This window comes from Canis lupus, chromosome 4, assembly GCF_048164855.1.
Source record: "Canis lupus baileyi chromosome 4, mCanLup2.hap1, whole genome shotgun sequence".
Classification (NCBI taxonomy): Eukaryota; Metazoa; Chordata; class Mammalia; order Carnivora; family Canidae; genus Canis; species Canis lupus.
This window is the reverse complement of record NC_132841.1, coordinates 87414032-87434924: the sequence shown is the minus strand read 5'-3', so window position 1 is coordinate 87434924 and position 20893 is coordinate 87414032. Positions and strand designations below refer to the sequence as shown.

The window sequence follows — 20893 nt, the reverse complement described above, 5'->3', positions numbered from 1 at the left end:
CTCTGGTTAGTGCTTCTGCCCCCCGTGTCCCATGGCACGAACCTGATCATTCTCAAATCAGAGTCCGAGGAATGTTTTTTGATGCTGAATTTTGAGTTTAATGATTAAAAAAGTATTTTCCCCCACTGGTTCAAATTTCCTTGGCACTGGTAACTTCGAACTGGAAGAAATTTTCAGAGGTGAGATTCTGGTTCCTTGGGCTGGGGTTTCCCCAAATGGGATCAACTAGGATCCTTTTAGGGAAATGCCGCTCAAGTCTGAACAGCGTGGACGGTGGTGGCTCTGAAGCCCCCGTGCTGCCCAGTGGCCAAGCAACGCTAGCCTCTAGCTGCTGCGCGTGTCGCCCTCAGCTCCCCACTGTGGGGTTAGGGTCATCACACCTGCACTCGCAGGGCAGGGAGATGGCAACGAGACGATGCACGGGAAGGGCTCGGTGCAGGTCCTGGTGCGCAGCAAGGACCCCGGCGTTGGGCTGGTGGCCGTGCTGCTACCAGCGGCCTCACTGGCCACGCACAGATGGCAGCTCTCTGCTCCCGGTCACCTCCAGGTGAGGAATCATCTCAGTGTGGCTTCCCTGCAGCGTGTTTCCCGAGGGGCTCCTGCCACCTGTCCCAGCACGCCGGCTGAGGTGTTCCTCCCGCCCACCCGTCCTGTGTCCCTTGCCCGGTCACCCGCCCTGGGCTCCTGCAGGTCGCCCTCGCCCAGCCCTCCCCCCATCCCGCCTGGCCCAGCTCGGCCCGGGTGCCCTTCTTCGTGCAGCCCCTCGGCCAGAACCTCTCCTGTCCCGCGCCGCGCCGCGAGGACGCTGGAAGTGCCGACGTCCTGGGCACCGCTGCCGGGAAGGGGAGCCGCACGGGGCCGGAAGGGGGGCCGCACCAAATCGCGATGCCACCACCGTCGGGGGGCTGTGTGGCCGTCCTCGAACGGCGGCCGTCGTGAGGACCCGGGTGGCACGTCCCGGGAACCCCGAGCCTTCGCTGCCTCGCCAAATGCCCGGCGCGGGTGGCTGCTTACACGCCAGCCGCCCCGCCACGGAGCTGAGATCACTGGGCGGGCGCCCCTCGGTCACCCCAGCCCAGCCCCGAAGCCTGAGCCGGAAATCCACACCTGTCCTTTACTGGCTGCTCTGCCACAGCCTCGGCCGAATGACAGCAAGTCCTTGGCTGCTCTTAAGTGAAATGAAAAAGCCCTATTTGAGCCAAGCACGCGTCCGCCCCCGAGTCGAGAAACAGCGGAAACAATCTTATGAGTCCCAGCTTTAAGCTCCAGGTTTCTTGCAGCCGCTCACGTCCCAGTGTCAAGTGAGAGGACACACAACTCAAAGCATGTAGTCCAGTGAGGAAGCAGAACCGGGATGATTCCGGATCGAAGCCAGAAGTTCAGACTGTGGCTGAACGTCTACACAGGCGCACGAGAGCCGCGGGGCTCAAACCGGGGGTAAAAGAACTAGGAGAAGACACGCCCCCAGATAAGGAAAAGCCAGAGACAAAGCACCACAGGCCCGCGTGGAGTAACGAGCTCCCACACCTCCCCTGCATGCCAACCCCACGGCCCTGCCAGGGAGATCTCTAGAAACAGCAGCAAACTACTGGAAATACTGGAAAGATGAAAAGGAGGCAGAAGGCCTGAAAGATTGTTGACTGGAAAAACTAAGAGATCACTAGGTGAATGGGGCAAAGGTCTCTTCAAAAGAAGCGTATTTAGGGGACGCCTGGGGGCTCAGGGGTGGAGCGTCTGCCTTGGGCTCACGGAGTGACCCCGGGGTCCCGGGATCCAGTCCCGCATCGGTCTCCCTGCAGGGAGCCTGCTTCTCCCGCTCCTGTGTCTTTCCCCAAAAAGTGCCAACAAGGACTTGTTTCTCCGCCAAGGTCTACGAACCCGAAGGATATAAAAGCCCTGTACACCCTCTGTGGGAAATCTGGCCCTAAGAGCCAGACCACCTGAGGTTTAGAAACTTATGGGAATCGGGTTGAAATCTGAATCCTGAGGGCCACGAGCATGAGGGTAACCGCGGCCGCGCTGTTGTCAGCAGCATCATCCTCCCCGCAGCGTTCCCAGAGGGCATCAGGAGGGCCTTCCTTCCTGCTGAGCGAAATCCTTATCAGAAGCTTGCATCTCTGCAAATCCCTCAGAATGTGACAGAGTCAAAACATAAAGTCGGGACGCCCGGGGGGCTCAGCGGTTGAGCGCCTGCCTTCGGCCCAGGGCGTGACCCCAAGGCCCTGGGATCGAGTCCCGCATCGGGCTCCCCACATGGAGCCTGCTTATCTCCCTCTGCCTGGGTCTCTGCCTCTCTCTGTGTCTCTCATGAGTAAATAAAATATTTAAAAAAACCATAAAGACAAAGGGGTCCCTACACTGTCACCATCGCCACCAGATGGTCACTATTCCCACCAGAGAGCAGCAGCTCCTCCCGGACGCAGACCGGACACACGAAAGCCTCACGTCCCCCTCCTACCTCCACTCAAACTCTCACACCCACAGGCTCTCAGGCGTCAGCCACCAACGGCTTTCCAGGGGCAAAGGTCGTGGAGAAGGCCGAAACCAGAAACCGCGCAACCCCACGCACATGACTGAGCTGACGGAAACCGATGAAGAACGCAATGATGGACGTGCACCAAGGGACGGCCTCCTACCTGTGGACCTCTGAACGCCCAGAGAAGCTGCGTCAAACCCAGAGCAGTCAACTCCCTCTCAAGATGTGCATTAAGAATGAATCAATCCACCTTATTTTTATCACTGTCCATATTTTAAAATAACGTAACGCTATCTTACCGTCTTGACAGCTGGCTACAGACGCTGCCATTAGGAGGATGGGAGTGAATCCCCTGCCAGAGGGAACTCAAATGACGCACCTGCTCTGGAGAAGAGTCTGAGGTCCCCCAAGTTAGCACAGATGCCAGCAATTCCGCTCCTAGGTATATACCCAAGTGAGACCACACCGTGTCCATGCAAAAGGCTGAACACAAATGTTCACAGCAGCATGACTTCTCTTAGTCCGAAAGGGGGAGCAACCCAAATGCCCACCGACAGAGGACGGGATGAACGTCACGCGGCATACATGTATGACTAGCGGTGGGAGAGCACCCAGAACAAGGGGCCGGAGTCCCGAGGCACGCTACAACACGCGGAACCTCGAGAGCAAGTGAAGGGGTGAAGGGGCCCGTGTTCTAGGACGCCTTTTACACCAGACGTCCAGAGCAGCAAGTCAAAGACAGCAGATGGGTGGTTGCCAGGGCCCGTGGTGGGGCGGCTGGGGTGGCTGCCCACAGCTCCGAGGCATCCATGCGAGGTGATAAAAATGTTCTAAAACGGACCATGGTGATGACTGCACAACTCGGCAAATATACTAAAAACTGAGCTGTGCACCTTAAATGGGTAAATCTATGGGGTGTGAATTATATCTCAGTAAAGCTGATGGTGGGGTTTTTGTTTGTTTTTATCAAATACTTGAATAAGGTACTTGGCCCAGAAGGGGCACAGGCAGGCACAGCACGGGCCTCCCCCTGGCTGCACGCCGAGCCCACCTCCCACCCTGGAGCCCCCCCACACCCTGCTGACTGCTGCTCCGCTGATTACAAGGCAGGGACCAGAGGGGCATGATGAAGCCATGAGCAGAAATGGGGCAAAACCAGCACTTTTAGAAGGAGGAAGGTCAGCCTGCCCACGACCAGCGGACCCGCCCTGTAAAGCCCAGAAGCCCAGGGCTGACCACAGACACGACGCAGACCCCAGGCAGCCTGGGGAGGAGAGGCCGGGAGCAGGGAGAGGGTGACGGGGGAGCTAAGAGGATCGGGCTGAGGGTGCCCACGGCCCCTCACGTCGAGCCAGCCGGGTGGCTGCCCCTGCGTTACTTGTACTCTGGGTGTGCCCTTCTCATGCCCCTGTCAACAAGAGGCTCTTCCCTTGGGACGTGTCCACCATCTTGCCACCAACACAACCCTTCCCGCCTTACGCTACTTGTGTAAAAACCCTGCCACACTACCCGGGGGCCTCTCCCGAGTGCCCAGTCCAAGGCAAAGTGCACTCGTGGCATTCGGACGGGAGAGGGCTCCACCATTCTTCACAGGCGGGTATTTAGGGCCCTCAGTGCATCCGGGCTGTTTTAGTGACCACAGGACAGGACCCCACACGTTTTCAAATACCCTCACGCCTCTGGCTGGAAGACACTGGGCTGCACCAAGCACGGGCATCCGCCGTGTGGTCCAAGCACGCCGATACAGGCACCCACAGCTGCACCAGGGGTTTAGGCCGAAGACTTAGAAGCTTATGAAGTCACAGGTAATCACGCACGTCATCAGTAGAACATCCGGCCCCTGTGACAAGTCAGCACGACCGGGATCACCATCTCTGGCATCCCAGGGATCCCGGCTCTAATGCCCGCTCATATCCCTGGCACATCCGATCAGGGCTGCGCAGCCTTGAGAACGAGGCCCTCCCACCCCATGCCTCAGTTTCCAGAACTAGAAATGAGAAAGCAAGAGGCTTGCCTCCTGCCATCGCTAGGAGCGAAGCCACGTAAGGCACTGAGTACAGCCCCGTCTCAGAATAAACGCTCAGAAGCACCTGACGCGCTCGGGGACAAGGTCAACCGGCCTCTGCAACAGCGGGTGCGGGGCTCCTTCCACTGCAGGTGCATGTTCTCCGCTAAAGAGCGGACACAAGAGGCCTGTTCTTGACATCGGTGTGTTCACCGTTATTCCAGATGATGAGACATCTCAAAACACCGCACCCTAAGCGGTTAACCACAACCCAAAGACAGGGCCAGGTTAGTGGAGGGAAACTGCCATGAGCATCAGGTTTCATAATAATCGAGGCCGGCATCTCCTCCGAGGGCGAATCTGCACAAGGTGCTGCTGCCCTGATGTTGCCCGGGCACGAGGCCACGGCATCACCGACCACTTCCCATTCTGAACGCGCGGTCCCTGCCAGCAAGGGACAGGTGGCAGAGAACGGTGGGTATTCATAACCACGGGGCGATGCCCACTGCTGTGGGCCTCCCTTCTAATCTCCCCAACGGCCTTACTCTCCACGCACCTGCCACGGGAAGACCGGCGGAGGGGGCCACGCAAGAGCTCCAATTTCTCTGCCCGCGAGATACCCGAGAACAGGAGATTTTCTTTAATCCATGGGAATATTTTAAGACTGAGAGAGATCTGTCTGTAACTAGTAGACACACTACTGATAAATACTTAATAGATAAAGCCCCCAAAAGTCATTAAATAGAGTTAACTGAGCGTTTAAGAAATAGGTCGAGAGATCGTTCCATACAACTTCCGACTGCGCGGGATCTCCGGTGGGTCTGTGAAGGCCGTGAATGCTGATGAACCAAGCAGTGGGGCGCTTTGTTCAACTGATCCCTCAAATACGGCATTGACGCAGGCAGAAACGGGGCAAAAGCAGAGCTTCCAGAAACTCCTACACTTTGCAGAGAATTACAGAATTCTGAATTACCTTTTTTTTTTTTTTTAAATATTTTATTTATTTATCCATGAGAGACAGAGAGAGAGGCAGGGACACAGGCAGAGGGAGAAGCAGGCTCCCTGCAGGGAGCCCGATGTGGGACTCAATCCCGGGACCCCGGGGTCACGCCCTGGGCTGAAGGCAGGCACTCAACCAGGGAGCCACCCAGGCGTCCCCACTTTTTATAGAGACTCTCAAGTCATCTCGACACCCAACATGGTTCCTTGAACTCAACCCTGTGGTCAAGAGCCACATGCTCCATGGACTGACGCCACCAGGTGCCCCGTTACCTTGCTTTTTGAACCGAGTTTCCCCAAACACCTCGTTAGAGTGCAGAGCCCCATGCAGCACCCAAAGGAGGGGCCGGGCCGGCGTGGAGGACCCAGGACGAGTGCCAGGCTGAGGCTAGAGCTGGGGGCGCTCAACCTCCAGCCCGAGGGTGAGGAGCCACCAGCAGAACCATGGACGAGCCCCGGGGCCCCTCGCGGTGGCTGTGACTGGGTGGAGGTGTGGGGTGGGGTCAGTAAACCGGGTTGGGGCGATCGGCGAGGGCAGTGGCGTGGGGCACGAGGGGGGCCGGCTCAGGGCACCGGAGACCCTCAGCCCTGGCCGGCGACAGCCCAGCACGCTACCCGCACACCCGGGGAACCACCGCCCGCTTCGGGACGTGTGCTGGGCTGGCTTAGGAGTCCCTGTCGGGCCGCAGAAAAGCTACGAGGGGGTCCGGAGGGCCGGCACCAGCTTCAGTGCTTGAGCAAGCCCCTCACCTCCCACACCTCCCGGAGGACCTGCACTCAGGCCCCCTCTACCGCCGCGCCCCCTCCTCCGCAAGCCCCTTCCTCACAGTCCTCAGAGGCTCTCTGCGTGTTTTACCTGCAAGGCCAGTGCACAAGGGAGGATGAGCGCGGGAGGGAGGCAGCCAGGTAAGAGAGGAACGGAGTGGACACAGCGCAGCAAGGCCTGGGCGCCCCTGGCCAGGTTCCTGCCGACGGTTTTCCGCTCTCATCGCCGCGTGACAGCCTCACGCAGAAGGGCTCCCGCACACCTGCCCCCCGAGACTCGGAGTCACGGCTCACCAGCAACATGTGACCTTCCTTCTGTTCTTTCGAGCCCTCATGAAAAATGATTTAGTACCGACCACCCCCAGGAACCGAGCGGCTACCCGCACGCTGGGATCGAAATCAAATGCTGAAAATGTTTACCTGTCTTCAGAGAAGGTGCTATTGAGGCCAAAGTTGCATACAAGGCCTTATTTGAAGTGTCTGGCTGCCAACTGTGGAAGGAGCCTCGGGGTCCATCGAAAGAAGAAACGATAAAGAAATGTGGTCTGTGTATACGATGGAATATGACTCAGCCATCGGAAAGGACGGATCCCCACCATGTGCTTCGACGTGGATGGAACTGGAGGGGATGATGCTGAGTGAAGTCAGTCCATCGGAGAAGGACAATCACATGGTCTCACTCACACGGGGATATAAGAAATAGTGAAAGGGATTATAGGGGAAAGGAGGGAAACTGAGAAAAATTAGGGAGACAAACCATGAGCGACTCCTAACTCTGGGAAACACACAAAGGGCTGCAGAAGGGGAGGTGGGCGGGGGGCTGGGGTGACTGGGCGACAGGCACTGAGGGGGGCACTTGACGGGATGAGCCCTGGGGGTTATACTATATGGTGACAAGTCGAATTTAAATAGAAACAAATGTAAAAAAATAAAAATAAAGATTTTTATTCTGTTAAAAAAAAATGCCTGCTGCTACAAATAGAATTAAAAAGAATGTATGGGGGCAGAAAACAAGATTCAACACAGGGAAGGGTATCTGAGAAAATAAAAGAGACTTAAAAGGTGTAGAAGCTGCTCACATAACCCCGAAGACAGACTCAGAGAAAAGTCTATTCAGAATCAATGCCCGTTTTCAAGCGAATTCAGCTGGAAGTCTTTTCACCGTGTGTCAGAGGCACTGAGATATTACAGGTGATCATTGTGTGGGTCGAGCTAAGCCTATTAAAATGGAGACAGTATTTCTGTACAAAAGGTCAGGACAAATTTATTAACAATGCAAACAATTCTGGGAAGCAGGCTAGGACCCAGTAGTCAGATGGGTTTTCCGGATTTTAGAAAAACAGCTTAAAATGTCTTTACCTTGTACTAACACCGAACTTTGCCTCTCTCCAGGTCCCTTTTTTTTTTTTTTTTTTTAAGATTTTATTTATTTATTCATGAGAGACAAAGAGAGAGGCAGAGACACAGGCAGAGGGAGAAGCAGGGTCCCTGCAGGGAGCCCGACGCGGGACTCGATCCTGGGACCCCGGGGTCATGCCCTGGGCTGAAGGCAGACGCTCACCTGCTGAGCCCCCCAGGGGGAGGGTGCCCCCTCCAAATACCTTCTAAATTATGCCTGGGCGAGCCTGGAACAGCAGAGCCGGAGGCCAGTTCCCATTTGAAGAGTGTGGATCTACGGCTACGTCAGGGGAGCTGCACAGCCCTCCAAGCGGAGGAGCCGCTGCGGCTGGGGACCGCCAGGAGGACCCCGGGCGCCCACAAACACGTCCCCCTGGAACCCTCCAGCACTAGGCGTGACTTCCATGCCCGCCTGGTTTCCACTAACCAGCCTCCCCGTGTGTCTAATAACAAGGCCCGCGCTCTCTCCGTCCCCGTCTCATTGTTCCAGGCTCGGGCTCCTCAGAGGCCTCGGTGGTGGTTTTGCTTTAGCTGCTCGGGCACATGTCAGCGCGGGATCTGTACGGACACGAAGAGCCCCCCATCTCGGAAGCCGTGAGCCTCGTCTTTTCTTGGGGGGGTGGCTGCTGTTCGCGGCGGGCGAGCATGTCCCGGGTTTCCGAGGGACCAGGCCCTCAGCATCCGCCGCCCAGCACGGAGCCCCTCACCCGTAACGCGCCTTGGGAAACCTGTCCGCACACCTGTCGCCACTTCGAGGCAACCTGTCGGCACACCTGTCGCCGCTTCGATGACTGCGGCCTGTTCCGAGGTGTGACGGAGACGGGCCGCCTGTCGCCTGAAGCCCCCCTGCTCAGCACGCGCTGACTCCACACCTGGCAGGTGCCAGGGCCCGGGCAGAGGGAGACCGGAGACAAGGAGCAGAGACACCCCAGGGAGGGACGGGGCACCCGGGCCGTGACCCTGAGGCCACCCTCAGGAGATGCCCTACGAGAGGCGCAGGGCCCCAGGCGGTGGGAGGCCACGGCCACCAGGGAAGCCACCTCCCACGGCAGCCCCGATACTTCGGTGATACGAGCAGACCCCAGGCCTGCTGTTCCGAGCACTGCTAACCAGCGAGCGGCGATCCGGATCTGCGCGGCCTGCCTGCCCCTGGGCTCGGGCGGGGGGCTCTTCTAATCCTAAATGCATAATGAGAAAACCAGGGCCACACAGTCCTTGCCAAAGGGCCTGCCGCGGACACGCCGGGCTGTGGTGGAAGCGCAGGCCTGGGCGCCGCTGGTGCGTGTGATGCTCCCGGGGCTCAAGACCTGGTGTCTCATCCGTTTGCATAAGGTCCTAAAAACTCCCTTATCTAACTTTTTAAATATTTTTTGGCTTTTTAGGTATTTTGGAAAGTCACCCTTGCCGGCCCATCGCCACACATCAAATTAAAATGAGCAGTGTTTTCAACCTGCCTCCATGCTAAGCACCTGGACTCTCGTCTGACGCACCAGACACACGGCGATGGGTAAAATCACAGGCAGATTTTGTTTTTTAAAGGAGGTGAAAAGTGCCGACACGAAAACCAGGATGTTAATGCTCAACCAAAAAGCTGGTAGGTCTCCTGAATTCGTTAATAGCCTCAAAACTGGTTTGCACAGGTTAGGCTGGGCAGGCTGAGCGAGGACACCAATAAATAATAATTACAGGGTTACATAAGAGCTTCAAATACAAACCCACGGTGCTCTGCAGCACTCTATCCCAACACACAAGAATGACAGACGCACAAGAGGGGGAAAGTGGGCCCTCCTAAGCCAGCCCCGGACACCTGGCCGAGCCCACTCCCTTCCTCCCCACCGCCCCCTCCCCTCAGCTGGCCTGGGGAGCTCTGGGCCTTTCTCTGTCTTATTTTCCCCCGCATCTCCTTCAAATCCTACTACCCGGAAGCAATTGGCTTCCAAACAATTTTAGCCACTTCTTTTTGATGAGAGAATGCCTGCTCGGACTCAAGGTCGACCAGCTGGGCTCTGAGCTCCTCACAAACCTCAGAGGAGCGGCATTCCATGCGGTCGGGCCCACGTCACACCTTCACACAGACCTTTCCCTTCCGTGCGGTCTGTTCTCATCTCCAGGGCACCCCTAGGTGAGGTGAGGGGAGCAGACAACAGTGATGCCTGAAAATAAAGGGGATGTCCAAGGGGCCACGACGGACCCGCTACACTTTCTCCAGAAACTGGCCTAATGGGCTCTTCACTCTCTCTATAACCACAATCAAAAAGGACAAATACACAGTTATAAAAAGAATTATGATAAGGGGACTGTTTAAAGACCAAGCCCAGGGGTCTCTGGAGGCTCAGTGGTTTGCCTTTGGCCCACAGTGTGACCCCAGGGTCCCAGGATCGAGTCCCACACCAACCTCCATGCGGGGAGCCTGCTTCTCCCTCTGCCTGTGTCTCTGCCTCTCTGTGTCTCTCATGAATAAATAAAATCTTTAATTAAAAAAAAAAAAAAAAACCTCAGTTGATCTTTTCATTAGGTTAATCCACGAGAACCGAATGTCTCGGTGTTTTTTTGAGAAGGAAAAGAACCTATAGCCGACCACTAATTTAAGTTCTGTGTATTCTAATTTTTGTCCTTCCAACTGGGTCCATGCGACTGTGAGGTTAGGTGAAGATCACGGCAACATCAAGAACACGCGCTACGTCGACCCGCTCCTTCTCAAGGGCCCTCAAATCAAGGTCTGCAAAACTCCGAGGTTCAGGGAAACCCCAGCTAAGAACTGGAGGGGCCACTTGGGCGCACCCCTCCTTATACAGTCTGTACAACCCGTAGGCTTTCCAGTAAGATCTTGTCTGAAGCAGAGGGATTCCAGATATGTATTTTTTTGGAATATAACTGTGTTAATGATCCCACCAAAACATATAACTGAAGCCTTAACTAGACATATAAAAATAATCAAACCTCATCTTTAAACAACAGGAACGAGAGTAATTTAAAATGCCAACTCCAGACCCAGCTTTCTCCCGAAGACCAGGTCCAGGAGGTATAAGCCGGAAGCAGGGACTGCATTTTCTGTTAGGAAAAGATTCCCATTGTTGAATTCAACTGTAGTAGGAACTTCCAATTTTTTTTTTAAATTTTCTTAATATTTTTTAAAGTAGGCTCCGTGCCCAGCATGGAGCCCAACACGGGGCTTGAATTTAGATTCTGAGATCAAAAGGCAGACGTTCAACCCAATGAGCCACCACCCAGGTGCCCCGGGACTTCCAAATTCATACCTGGGGCTGCAGATTTTCAGTAGCCAAGTGAGAAATTGAAGACAATGGAACCAGGTTTTCATAAAGCTTAGTTTCTTCCCTTTAAACAATTGTCCTTTATTCTGAGATTACATCTTCCCCACTCTCGATGTGTTAAAATTGTGGGGCCTGACTCCTGACTTCAGCTCAGGAGTCAATCTTAGCGTCGTGAGTTCAAGCCCTGTGTTCAGGTCCACACCAAGAGCCCACTTAAAAAAAAAAAAATGTCTTTTAGATTTAAAATAATGGCAAGAGTTATCCCAATGCCCTTACCTGACCATATAAGAGACGGGATAACGGTGCTGGTCTAGAATCTCTGGATGCCGGCGTCCCAAGGCCTGGGAACCACCATCCCGTCGCCACGGCAGCCAGGTTGATGAGAAACACCAGAAACAGACGGACTGTGGCAAACCGTGTGTGGACTGGACTGGTGATTTGTTTTCAAAGTAAAACAAGGCCAAACAGAAACACAAGCTCCTGGAGAACTAATTATAACATTACTATCTTTAAGTGTCATGAAACCAAAGAGGATTTGGGTGGTTTGTTCACACCAAGCTTTTCGCAACACCGAAAACCAGCACGAAAGCGCTGAAGGGCGACAGTCACTGCTAGGTGTGAGACGGTTTGTTCTAGAACCTCCCAGATCCCTTTTCTTCCTCCCTTCCCACACCCAAGCACGAAGGCGAACACCGGGCTCCAGAGAATCCATGACCGTAGAAAATTCTTCTGGATTTTGGTCATGCTGAAAGAGCAGAGGTCTCACCCCCACCTGCCAGCGCCAACCATCATCTCACTTCTTTGCTGTCAGAGTAGCTAAAACAGGACAAGAAGCTGGATGGCCAGACAGCTTGGTAACCTGCCAGCTGGGGCTGAGAGGTGGGGAAGATGCTTATGCAACAGGGCCAGCCTTGGGATGACACTTCCTAATGCATGACAGGTGCTAATAGACACGATGCCGACAGATCACTAACCACGAGTGCCCCCCTCTTCAAACCCTGAACGGTGAGTATCGCCATCGCCACGTCACAGGTGAGACAACGGATGGTTCACGTTATGTAACTGTCCAAAGTTACTCCGTCGGCGGCGGTGAGAGCTGGGGTCCTGCTGTCTTTGTCACCAGAGTCCTATTTAATCTCTGAGATGCACCTCTTCAGGCCACTTAAGATAAATCACCGCCCTCCACACGGCTGAGTCCCTTCTGCTGTGATAGGATAGGAAATGCACGCAGCCTAGAACACAGCCCATCTTCATTCCCTCAGCCACTCAATATTTACTGAACACCTGTTAGGTGGTGATATGCTGGGAGGTGCTGGGGGGACACAGACGAACAAAGTTAACACGGCCTCCACCCTCACGGAACGCAGAGGCCAAGAAAAAGACAATAATCAAACACACTTCTAAAGTTTTTTTTTTAAATAGGAAAACACTCAAACGGTACTTGTAGAGGACTCCTATCCTAAAGACAAGACTGCTATTAGGTGATTCATGCAGATAAGCACCCAAATGAAAGTGGCAACCACAAAAAACAAAACAAAACAAAAGAAACACACACACACACACACACAACATCTGAGTCAGCATTTCTTAAAATGAAGGCCTGTTAATGGGCATTAATTTGCCCCATGGCTTCTCTTGCTGCTGGGGAATATTATTAAGCAAAGAGACATTTCTTTACTGTAGAAATTAAGATTCAATGTGTGCTCTTAATTTCTGAGAAATAACAGAGCTTTTCCCAAACTGGACTCGGCCAAAGCCCCCGCCTGCTGCTCCCAACATCATTTAGAAGGCGTCAAGCCTTTGGGAAGCCCTCGTAGCTGACACTACCACCAGTGACACACCTGGGGCTGACACCCACCAGCCACCGAGAGAAGGGCCGGTCCCTCTGCCACACAACCCGAGAGGCTGGTGTCTACACGGGCAGCATCACCACCGTTACTGGAGCCAACTGCCATAGGAGGCCACGGTGCTTAAATAGAAGTCCTAGAGGGTATGGACGACGCCTCCCCTTGAGCTGTGCCTAGGGCGTCAGCATTCCTTAGGGGTATTTTCAGCTACATTTGGAAAAACAAGTATCACTCAGAAAGATTAAAATAATAGGAACTAGAAAAGCAGTCCTGACAGTCTTATCTGAATTATGTTTAAAGCATTTTTCTCCTGTCATTTGGATAAGTGAGAAATAGCCGCAGCCCATAATCTGCCTGCTGTACGCATCTATGGATTGCTACAGCCTAATCTGCTGCCGGCCATCAGTCATCTCATCCCCTGCCCCACCTGGTGTGTGTGGTTTTTTTGTTTTTTGTTTTTTTTAAACGTAATGGCTTTTCCAAAGGTAACTAAAAATACACTCAAAAGACAGCTTCTAGGCATCGTCTTGAGTGATAGATTCACATAAAAGTCAGGTATGACTAAATCTGTATTAACCATGGTCTTTCTGCCACTAGAATATAAAAGGTAGGCTATAAAAGCACAGCACCAAAAAAAAAAAAAAAAAAGTCACATTAGTTAGGAAGATACATTTAGAAATTTTGTTTTGTTTTGTTTTGAAACATAAATTTCATTTACTTATTCATGAGAGATGCAGAGAGGCAGAGACCCAGGCAGTGGGAGGAGCAGGCTCCATGCAGGGAGCCCGATTCGGCACTCGATCCCAGGACTCCAGGATCACACCCTGAGCCAAAGGCAGATGCTGAACCACGGAGCCACCCATGTGTCCCCCATTTAGAGATTACTGCAGGGTTTTATGGTTGGGAGGGGAAACCATTCCATAATACATTAACACCAAAATATTTCAGGGTCTGACATTCTCTTCCTATGTGTGCTGAAGCCAAATCACAGTTGCAGGATTCAGACATAAGGTAAACATCTGGCTAAGTAAAAACAAAACACTCCAAAAACCCAGATCAACAACAAATTTAGAGAAACATCCAAATGTTGTGAAACAAATGTACTTATTTCAGAGGACACTCGTTCACAAAATACTCGGGTTAGTCAACTTAGCGGTGAAAAAGAACACGCCACCAACTTACTTTGTTCTCCCACAACGTGGTCTGAAATCTTCCCAACATCCCCAAGCAGCTAAAAAAAATATACGCCAAGCACGCAGGAGAAATTAAGACGGCAGGCTCGCACATCTGCCTTCACCTAAACACAAAAGCCGTGTCTGCGGTCTCGCGGAGCAGCAAGACGAAGGCACCCAGCGCCCCGTGGCTTACACCCTCTTCTCACAAAGTGACCGAGAGGAGGACCCTCTGGACTGCGTACTAAGTCTGATCCTCACGGCAAATTCGAGCCTGGAATTTCTGTAAGATGAAGAGGAATGCTTTTAGGCGAGTAAGAATTTTTTTTTTAAGATTTTTATTTATTTATTCATGAGAGACACAGAGAGAGAGAGAGAGGGAGGCAGAGACCCAGGCAGAGGGAGAAGCAGGCTCCATGCAGGGAGCCCGATGTGGGACTCGATCCCGGGACCCCAGGGTCATGCCCTGGGCCAAAGGCAGATGCTCAACCATTGAGCCACTCAGGGGCCCCAGAATGGCTTTTAATTAACTAAAATAGTAGCCAGCATGAAAGCTTTCATCTGCCTTGGGGTCGATTTTACGTTTCCCAACCGGAAGTCTTGCAAGAGGAGAATGAGAAAGCAGCTGTTACTTTCCGGGACCTTTTTCTCCGCCCTGTGCGGTTTCACACTTTTTAAGAAAAAGTTGTACATAAAGGATGGAAGCCTCTAGGCCAAGAATCTCACCCCCCGCCGCCTAGCTTTGTTTTACCCCCGGGAAGTCAGATCCCAGGGACTGCCAGCCTCCCCAGATCGCTTCCATCTATGCGACAGAGAAGTTGTAACAAGCAGATCTTTACAAAGGACTTTTCAGAAATTGGAGATTTGAAGTCCCATTTGTTATAGGATCAAAATGGGATCAATCCATTGAAAATACACACCACTGGGAATTCTATAAATGCCAGGCTCATGCAGCACATCCGCAGCGCGTTTCAGCGCTCACAGGGACGAGAGGCAGGGACCCTCGGAGACTCTTCAGATTTGCACAACTAGTGAGTGCAATTTCTCTCTTATTTGCTGAATTGGGTGCATTGGGAAGATCCAACCAAATAATGTAAACGTAGAAAAAAAAATAGAAGTACCAACAGACAAAACACATGATATTACTGGTTCATCAGGTTGATGAAATCAGAGAAGACTCGGTCATCATTGGTTAGGGTGGGTGGAGGGCGCAGGACTTACAGACGGGTGAGCGGGCTCTATCACAACCGAGTCTTAACCAACCACGTTCAAAAGGCGTAAGTTAAAGTCACGAAGTAACAGAAAGTGCAGCCTCTGGTCACACACGTGCTGTGAACGATCACGTACGGGGGCTTAATCCTGGGTGTAGAGAGACAGCTTCCCTCTCCTTGGACCTGAAATCAACTCCTTCATTGGGTCTCCTTTTCAGTTTTATCCTAAGTGTGTGGGTCCACGAGGGTGGACAGCAGGTACCCAAAAATAACTCGCCATTTTGCCCCTGGCTTTTGACCTTGATGGGATCTCTTAGCAGGTTTTGGGAGTCTGGCCATGAGTCGCTCGCCGCCCGGCCTCACCTGCTCCGGGTCCTTCCTATCAGGCTGCAGGCCGGTCGCCCACCCACAGGAGGCGGCCGCGCAGGACCAAATGAGGCCCCGGTGCTTCTGCTTTTGCCCTCACGTGACTTGGATGGAAGCCTCTAGGCCAAGCCACTCACACACAAAATGACCCGACAAAACGAGGAGACGCACGCAGCCCTGCTCCCCACCAGGCCCCGGTGGGCCTCCCTGGCATCTCCTCCAGGAATTCCTCCAAAGCCTCCGCCGCACAGTTGTCGAGAAGAGCCAAGGATCGGCGGTAACCTGCCCCCGCGGGGGGCGAGGGCTGTGGACCCCACTTAGGGAATCTCGGCCTTCCACTAGAGAACACTCAGCGCCAACGGTGACCTCTTAAGGGTACATCTTGTCTCTTTAAAAGCTGCCCCGCTTCTGTGGCATCGCCAGATGTCCGCGCGGTCCGGAGTGACTCTCACCTGTGCCTCAGGGAGGCCAACCGCCGCACCCGTACAAGGAAATATTCGTGACCATCATTGCCTGCTTAGACCGAAGGGGGGGGAAGACCCCGGCAATCCTCGGCTCTAGAATCCACAGCGTTACTCCTTTTCCAGGTGGTGGGAGGCCAACTATTCCTCCCGGAGGCGGAGTCGTCGGCTGCTCTGCTGTCGTTGGAGCTCTGAGGTCAGCGTGGCCTCCCTGGGCCACCGGCTCCCCCCGTGGGGAAGGACAGCTAGTCGCACCATCTACGCAAGCATCCCATCCGCCTCAAGGAACCCATGACCTCCTCCCAGCTCCTAACCCACTTCCCGGGCTGCTCCTGTAGAACCCGTTCCTCGAGGCCTTAGGGAGCTTTCAATCCCACCCACAACTTTGGAAAAACACCACCTATTTTCAGATAGGAGACTGTTACTAGAAATAGCATCAGACAGGAAGTCTCAACTTTTTTTTTTTTTAATGCCTAGAAGACTTATGTCACTGCTTTTACATATTCTGACCCCAAGCTTACGGGCCCACACGTCGTCCTTACTCACGGAAACATCTCAAGCGTGACCCATTATAAACCATATGAAAGGTGGCTTTACAAGGCTGGCCGTCCTTTCTCTTTTGCGTTGGTCTCTTCTGCTTAGTTTTCAAGGGCTATTCCTGTTCCGTGAAACGTGGCACACGCGTACCGTGGGGTGTTACCCCGCAGTGAAGACGAGCGGAGGCTGGCACGCGCCTCGGCGCTGAACACACGCCGAGCGCACGGAGTCGTCACCGAGGATTCCCTGTTGTGTGATTCCGCTTCCAGGGATCCCCCGGGACAGCAGGCAGCCGCCTAGGGGTGGGGCCTTGGGGAGGGGGCGCACAGCCGCTTTTGGGGGGGTAACCGGAACGTTCCACAGCGGGCCGTGGCGATGGCTGCACAGCTCTGCGGGTGTAACGGAAGCCACCGAACAGTACCCTCCAAACGGGTGGATGGTTCGGGGGGCGACTCATACCGCAACTCAGCTGCTGGGAGGAAAAGCAGGATGGGGGTCATTAACTAACCATCCCTTGCCCTAGGTGCTAACCTGCGGCTACAGTCGCTCTTGCTCCTTTAGCTAAAAGGAACATGTGCAAAATCTCCGTGGAGGACAGCAAGCGAGCCAGTAACGATCCTTCGGAGTATATGACTTTCCTCAACACGCGGGGATTCTTTTCTCCAGCCTATGTACGTCTCTACACGGGTGCAGAGAAGGTCCTAAATAGGAGCCCCCCAAAGCAGGTTTGGGGATCCGGGTGCTGCCATCTAATGTTCACGAGGCCCCCGTACTGTTTGCCAAGGCAAGTCCTTTTGAGGAAGGGGGTGTGGATGGGGGTAGGGGCGACACATAAAGCCTGTTAAAAATGAACCACCTTCAAATTTTAATCATGAGCATTTTTTAAAAATCAGAAAAAAAAATGCTAAAGTTGAAGAACCTGCTATCTTCACCTCCCTGGTTTATCACTGCTCAGGGAGGGAAATTAGTTAATGGGACCGGCTCTGCCCTTTACAAAGGCCTGCGGGCAACATTCCCCAGAGGCCTGATCCCTTCGGAGTCCTTTGTCACAAAAGCTTCCGGATCGGGACAGCATATGCTCCAGCCCTTTGTCACAGAGCGGAGGTTTCTCAGCGTCACCCCACAAACATCTGTCATCAGCTGCCTTTGCAAGAACGAAAACAGATGCTCAAACGGCCCTGAGACCTCCGGCACGGCAGGAAGGTGGATGCATTTCAGAACAGAAGGGCATTCCAGAAGACAGAAACACTAGAGACCTCAAGGGCCGGCTACTCACCGTCCGTGCGAGGCTTAAAAATACCATTAAGTCACTTAAAAATCATTACGAGAACTATTCAAATACCTGAAGAGGAGCCAGATCAAAGACCAGCTTGAGCCTCTGAGATGAAGCCATGCACTTGGAGCTTTGATAGAGCCCACGTGCTGCTGCGTGTGCGACGGCCACGTTGTAGTCTTAGGGGAGACCGCACACGCCTGCTATACAGTCTTCATCTAGGAAATCCTTTGGGGGTGGGTTTTTTTCCCCCTTTCAAAAATTCATAAATATCCATCCTATCATCCTATTACACAACTGCAGTGGGTGCTGAAGTCATTTGATTTTTTTTTTTTTTTAGAGCAGAGTAGAATTTTTTTTTAAAGATTTTATTTATTTATTCGTAGAGACACAGCTAGAGAGAGAGGCAGAGACACAGGCAGAGGGAGAAGCAGGCTCCATGCAGGGAGCCTGATGTGGGACTCGATCCCAGGACTCCAGGATCACGCCGCGGGCTGCAGGCGGCGCTAAACCGCTGCACCACCGGGGCTGCCCAAGTCATTTGATTTTAAACCCATTCCCTAAGACGGACGGACGGAAACGGAGAGTGAAACACATCAAAGTAGGACCGTTCAGACGGAGTCACGCCAGCAAAGGAAAGGGGAGAGGGGAGCCTGGGTCTACAGGGGGCCTCTGGTCCTAGGGAGCCCGGCTTCTGGCCAGGGCTGGGCGAGGGCCAGGGCAAAACCGTTTAGAGACCGACCCCGGTGGGGCGGGCATGCACCTGCAGCATGGCCCGACCGAGCCCTTCTTTATGTTTTGCACCCTACACACCCGGCTGGACTTATCCTAGTCCCGGTCCCCCCCTGGTCCCCGGCCCCGTGTTCCCTAGGCCAGGGCGCCGTGGACAGTGGGATTATTAGGACGTTAAATAGAGCCGACTATCAAAAGCTTGGTTCTAACCACAGCTTCCAAACACAGAATCACTGTCCCTCCTGCCCTGGCCCCTCACGTAGCAAACACAGGCTCCGCTTTGCCCGGCACAGCCGAGGGCAAGCTGACAAGTGAACTGTTCTTCAAAATTAAAACAGGCATCAGGTGTCAAAACTTGCAGAGTAACTCCCGAAAGTCGCCTCTGAGCACAAGCCCCTCACTTTCTGCAGAACTGCCAGGAGTGTACCTTCCGTGGACACGTGCTGGGGTATAATTAACCCACGACACTCGGCCTTTCTTATTTATGCCGTGCCCGGGGGCGGCTCTCCGGGGACCGCTCCCCCTTCTACCCCAAAATAGCCGCGAACAGACTGAACCATTGACAGGTGTCGGTATTTAAAACTAAGCTCGTCTTGTTTTTTTGACAAGACACCTTTCACGGATTCCTTTATGGAGGCCGCAGTCGGAAAAGGTACTTGGGCAGTGTGAGTGACCATCTGTGCTTTTAAACAACATGTTTTGGGGAGAAGACTGTGTATTAGATGCTTTTATTTAGAACACGGATTAAAAAAAAACCCAACAGCGTGTACACAGAGCCCCGACGCCCTACAGACCAGTTCTCTAAGTGGGGCCCCGGACGAGCAGCGCCAGCAGCAGCTGGGAGCTCGTCAGAAACGCCGATTCCCAGGCCCCCCTCGAGGCTCGCTGAGCCAGGAGCCCTGCGGGGAGGCAGGACCCGGTGGCTTCACGAGCCCCCGGTGGGGAGGGGGGCGGGTACAGTCTGATGTTCCGGGGCTGTTCAGGTCCCAGAGCCCCCGCCCGACAGGCAGCAGCAAATACGGGTTTTGTCACGATGCCCTCTATCCCCTTGGGCAAGGAGTTTCCACCCCACGAGGCTTGATCACTAATGGATCTCGGGGCTCACAGCACACAGCCTCCTGCTGGCTGGTTGCAAATCCGGGTTCCCGGGCCCCGTCCCAGAGAGCCCACCCCCTCCCCGGGCATGGGTGGGGGCCCTGGAATCTCAGCGGGCAGCCCCTCAAGTGAGTCCCATGCACACCCCACCAGCCGGGGCTGGGAACCAAGAGAGCCCCTTGGCACTCAATACCCCCAGCAGGAGTCACTGGGGAAAACGGTCCCTTAGATGGGGGCCGACAAATGTCTTCTGTAAAGGACCAGAGGGCGAATACGACCGGCTTCTCGCCCCGTCCCGTGGCAGCGTCCTGGGGAGGCAGTCCTACCTGGTGGGTCAACGCAGTCCATACAGCTCCATCGTATTTGAATTTCACGCCATTTTCACGTGCCATAAAATACTCTTCCTTTGGGGTTTCCAAACATTAAAAAAATGTCAAAGCCCCTCTTAGCTTGTAGGCCGTACGCACCCAGGCGGGAGACACGGGCCGTGCCGCTCACCGCTGCAGTCACACCATCAGCTCTGAGGTCCGCCGTGTGTTGACAGCTGGATTTCAACACAAACAGCTGCCTTCGCACAGGCTGGGGGTTATTTTTAAAAACTCAGGTTTACTTGGCACGAAGTAAAATACACAGCTCGGCGAACCACAAGGACATACCGAACATTCCCAGTACCTGAGAAAGGGCACGGCTGTCCCCCCACCAGCAGCAAGACCCCTCAGGAGCGCACGGAGTCGGCCTTCTCACCTCTGGAGGCAGCACGATCGGCCTGAAGCGGAAGCTGGAAGCTCACACTTTCACTGCTGTTTTAGGAAACAGCCCCTCCTTACGTGGAAGTTACTAGAATAGGTCTCCACTGGGCAAAAGCCCCCCTTCCCCTGAATGTGGGGCAGCCGCCGCTTGGGATCTCCCCATCCCTTCTTTCCTTGTTCCCCCACCCCATCCAGCCCAGGTGGGGTCTTTCCGGGCATGACGGCAGGTGCACTGCTGGAGAAATGGGGGAAGGAGCCCCTTCCAGGGGAGACCGCCTTCACCCACCGCCCTCTCTCTCTTGAAAGAGGAACAGGTATGGTTTTCCTCAGAAACCAATACAACCAAACCAAACAAAATAAAAATAAATAAATAAAAACAAAAAACAAAACCAATACAACCTAATTGAATTGTTTGAACTCAAAGACCATTGCTGAGGGTCTCTGTGCACAAACTTGATTAGGGGATTTCAGGAAGCTGCTTTACCACTGGGATTTCTCCACTAACAAATTAGAAGTACCTTCCCAGTATCTGCAG

At 53.8% G+C, this 20893-nt stretch overlaps 1 protein-coding gene across 6 annotated transcripts in view; it reads right to left on the bottom strand.

Moving 5' to 3' along the window:
- The window catches only part of MYO10 (myosin X), a 194527-nt gene that overhangs the window by 124837 nt on the left and 48797 nt on the right, over nucleotides 1-20893 (bottom strand). Inside the window, exon 1 of one of the 6 annotated variants that reach the window (XM_072825053.1) lies at nucleotides 4146-4208. The exons of the other annotated variants lie outside the window; for them this stretch is intronic. Coding sequence (XP_072681154.1) covers nucleotides 4146-4193 — 48 coding nt within the window. The 5' untranslated portion in view covers nucleotides 4194-4208. Of the gene's footprint in view, nucleotides 1-4145; nucleotides 4209-20893 lie in introns of those variants that run through there. 6 annotated transcript variants of the gene reach the window in all.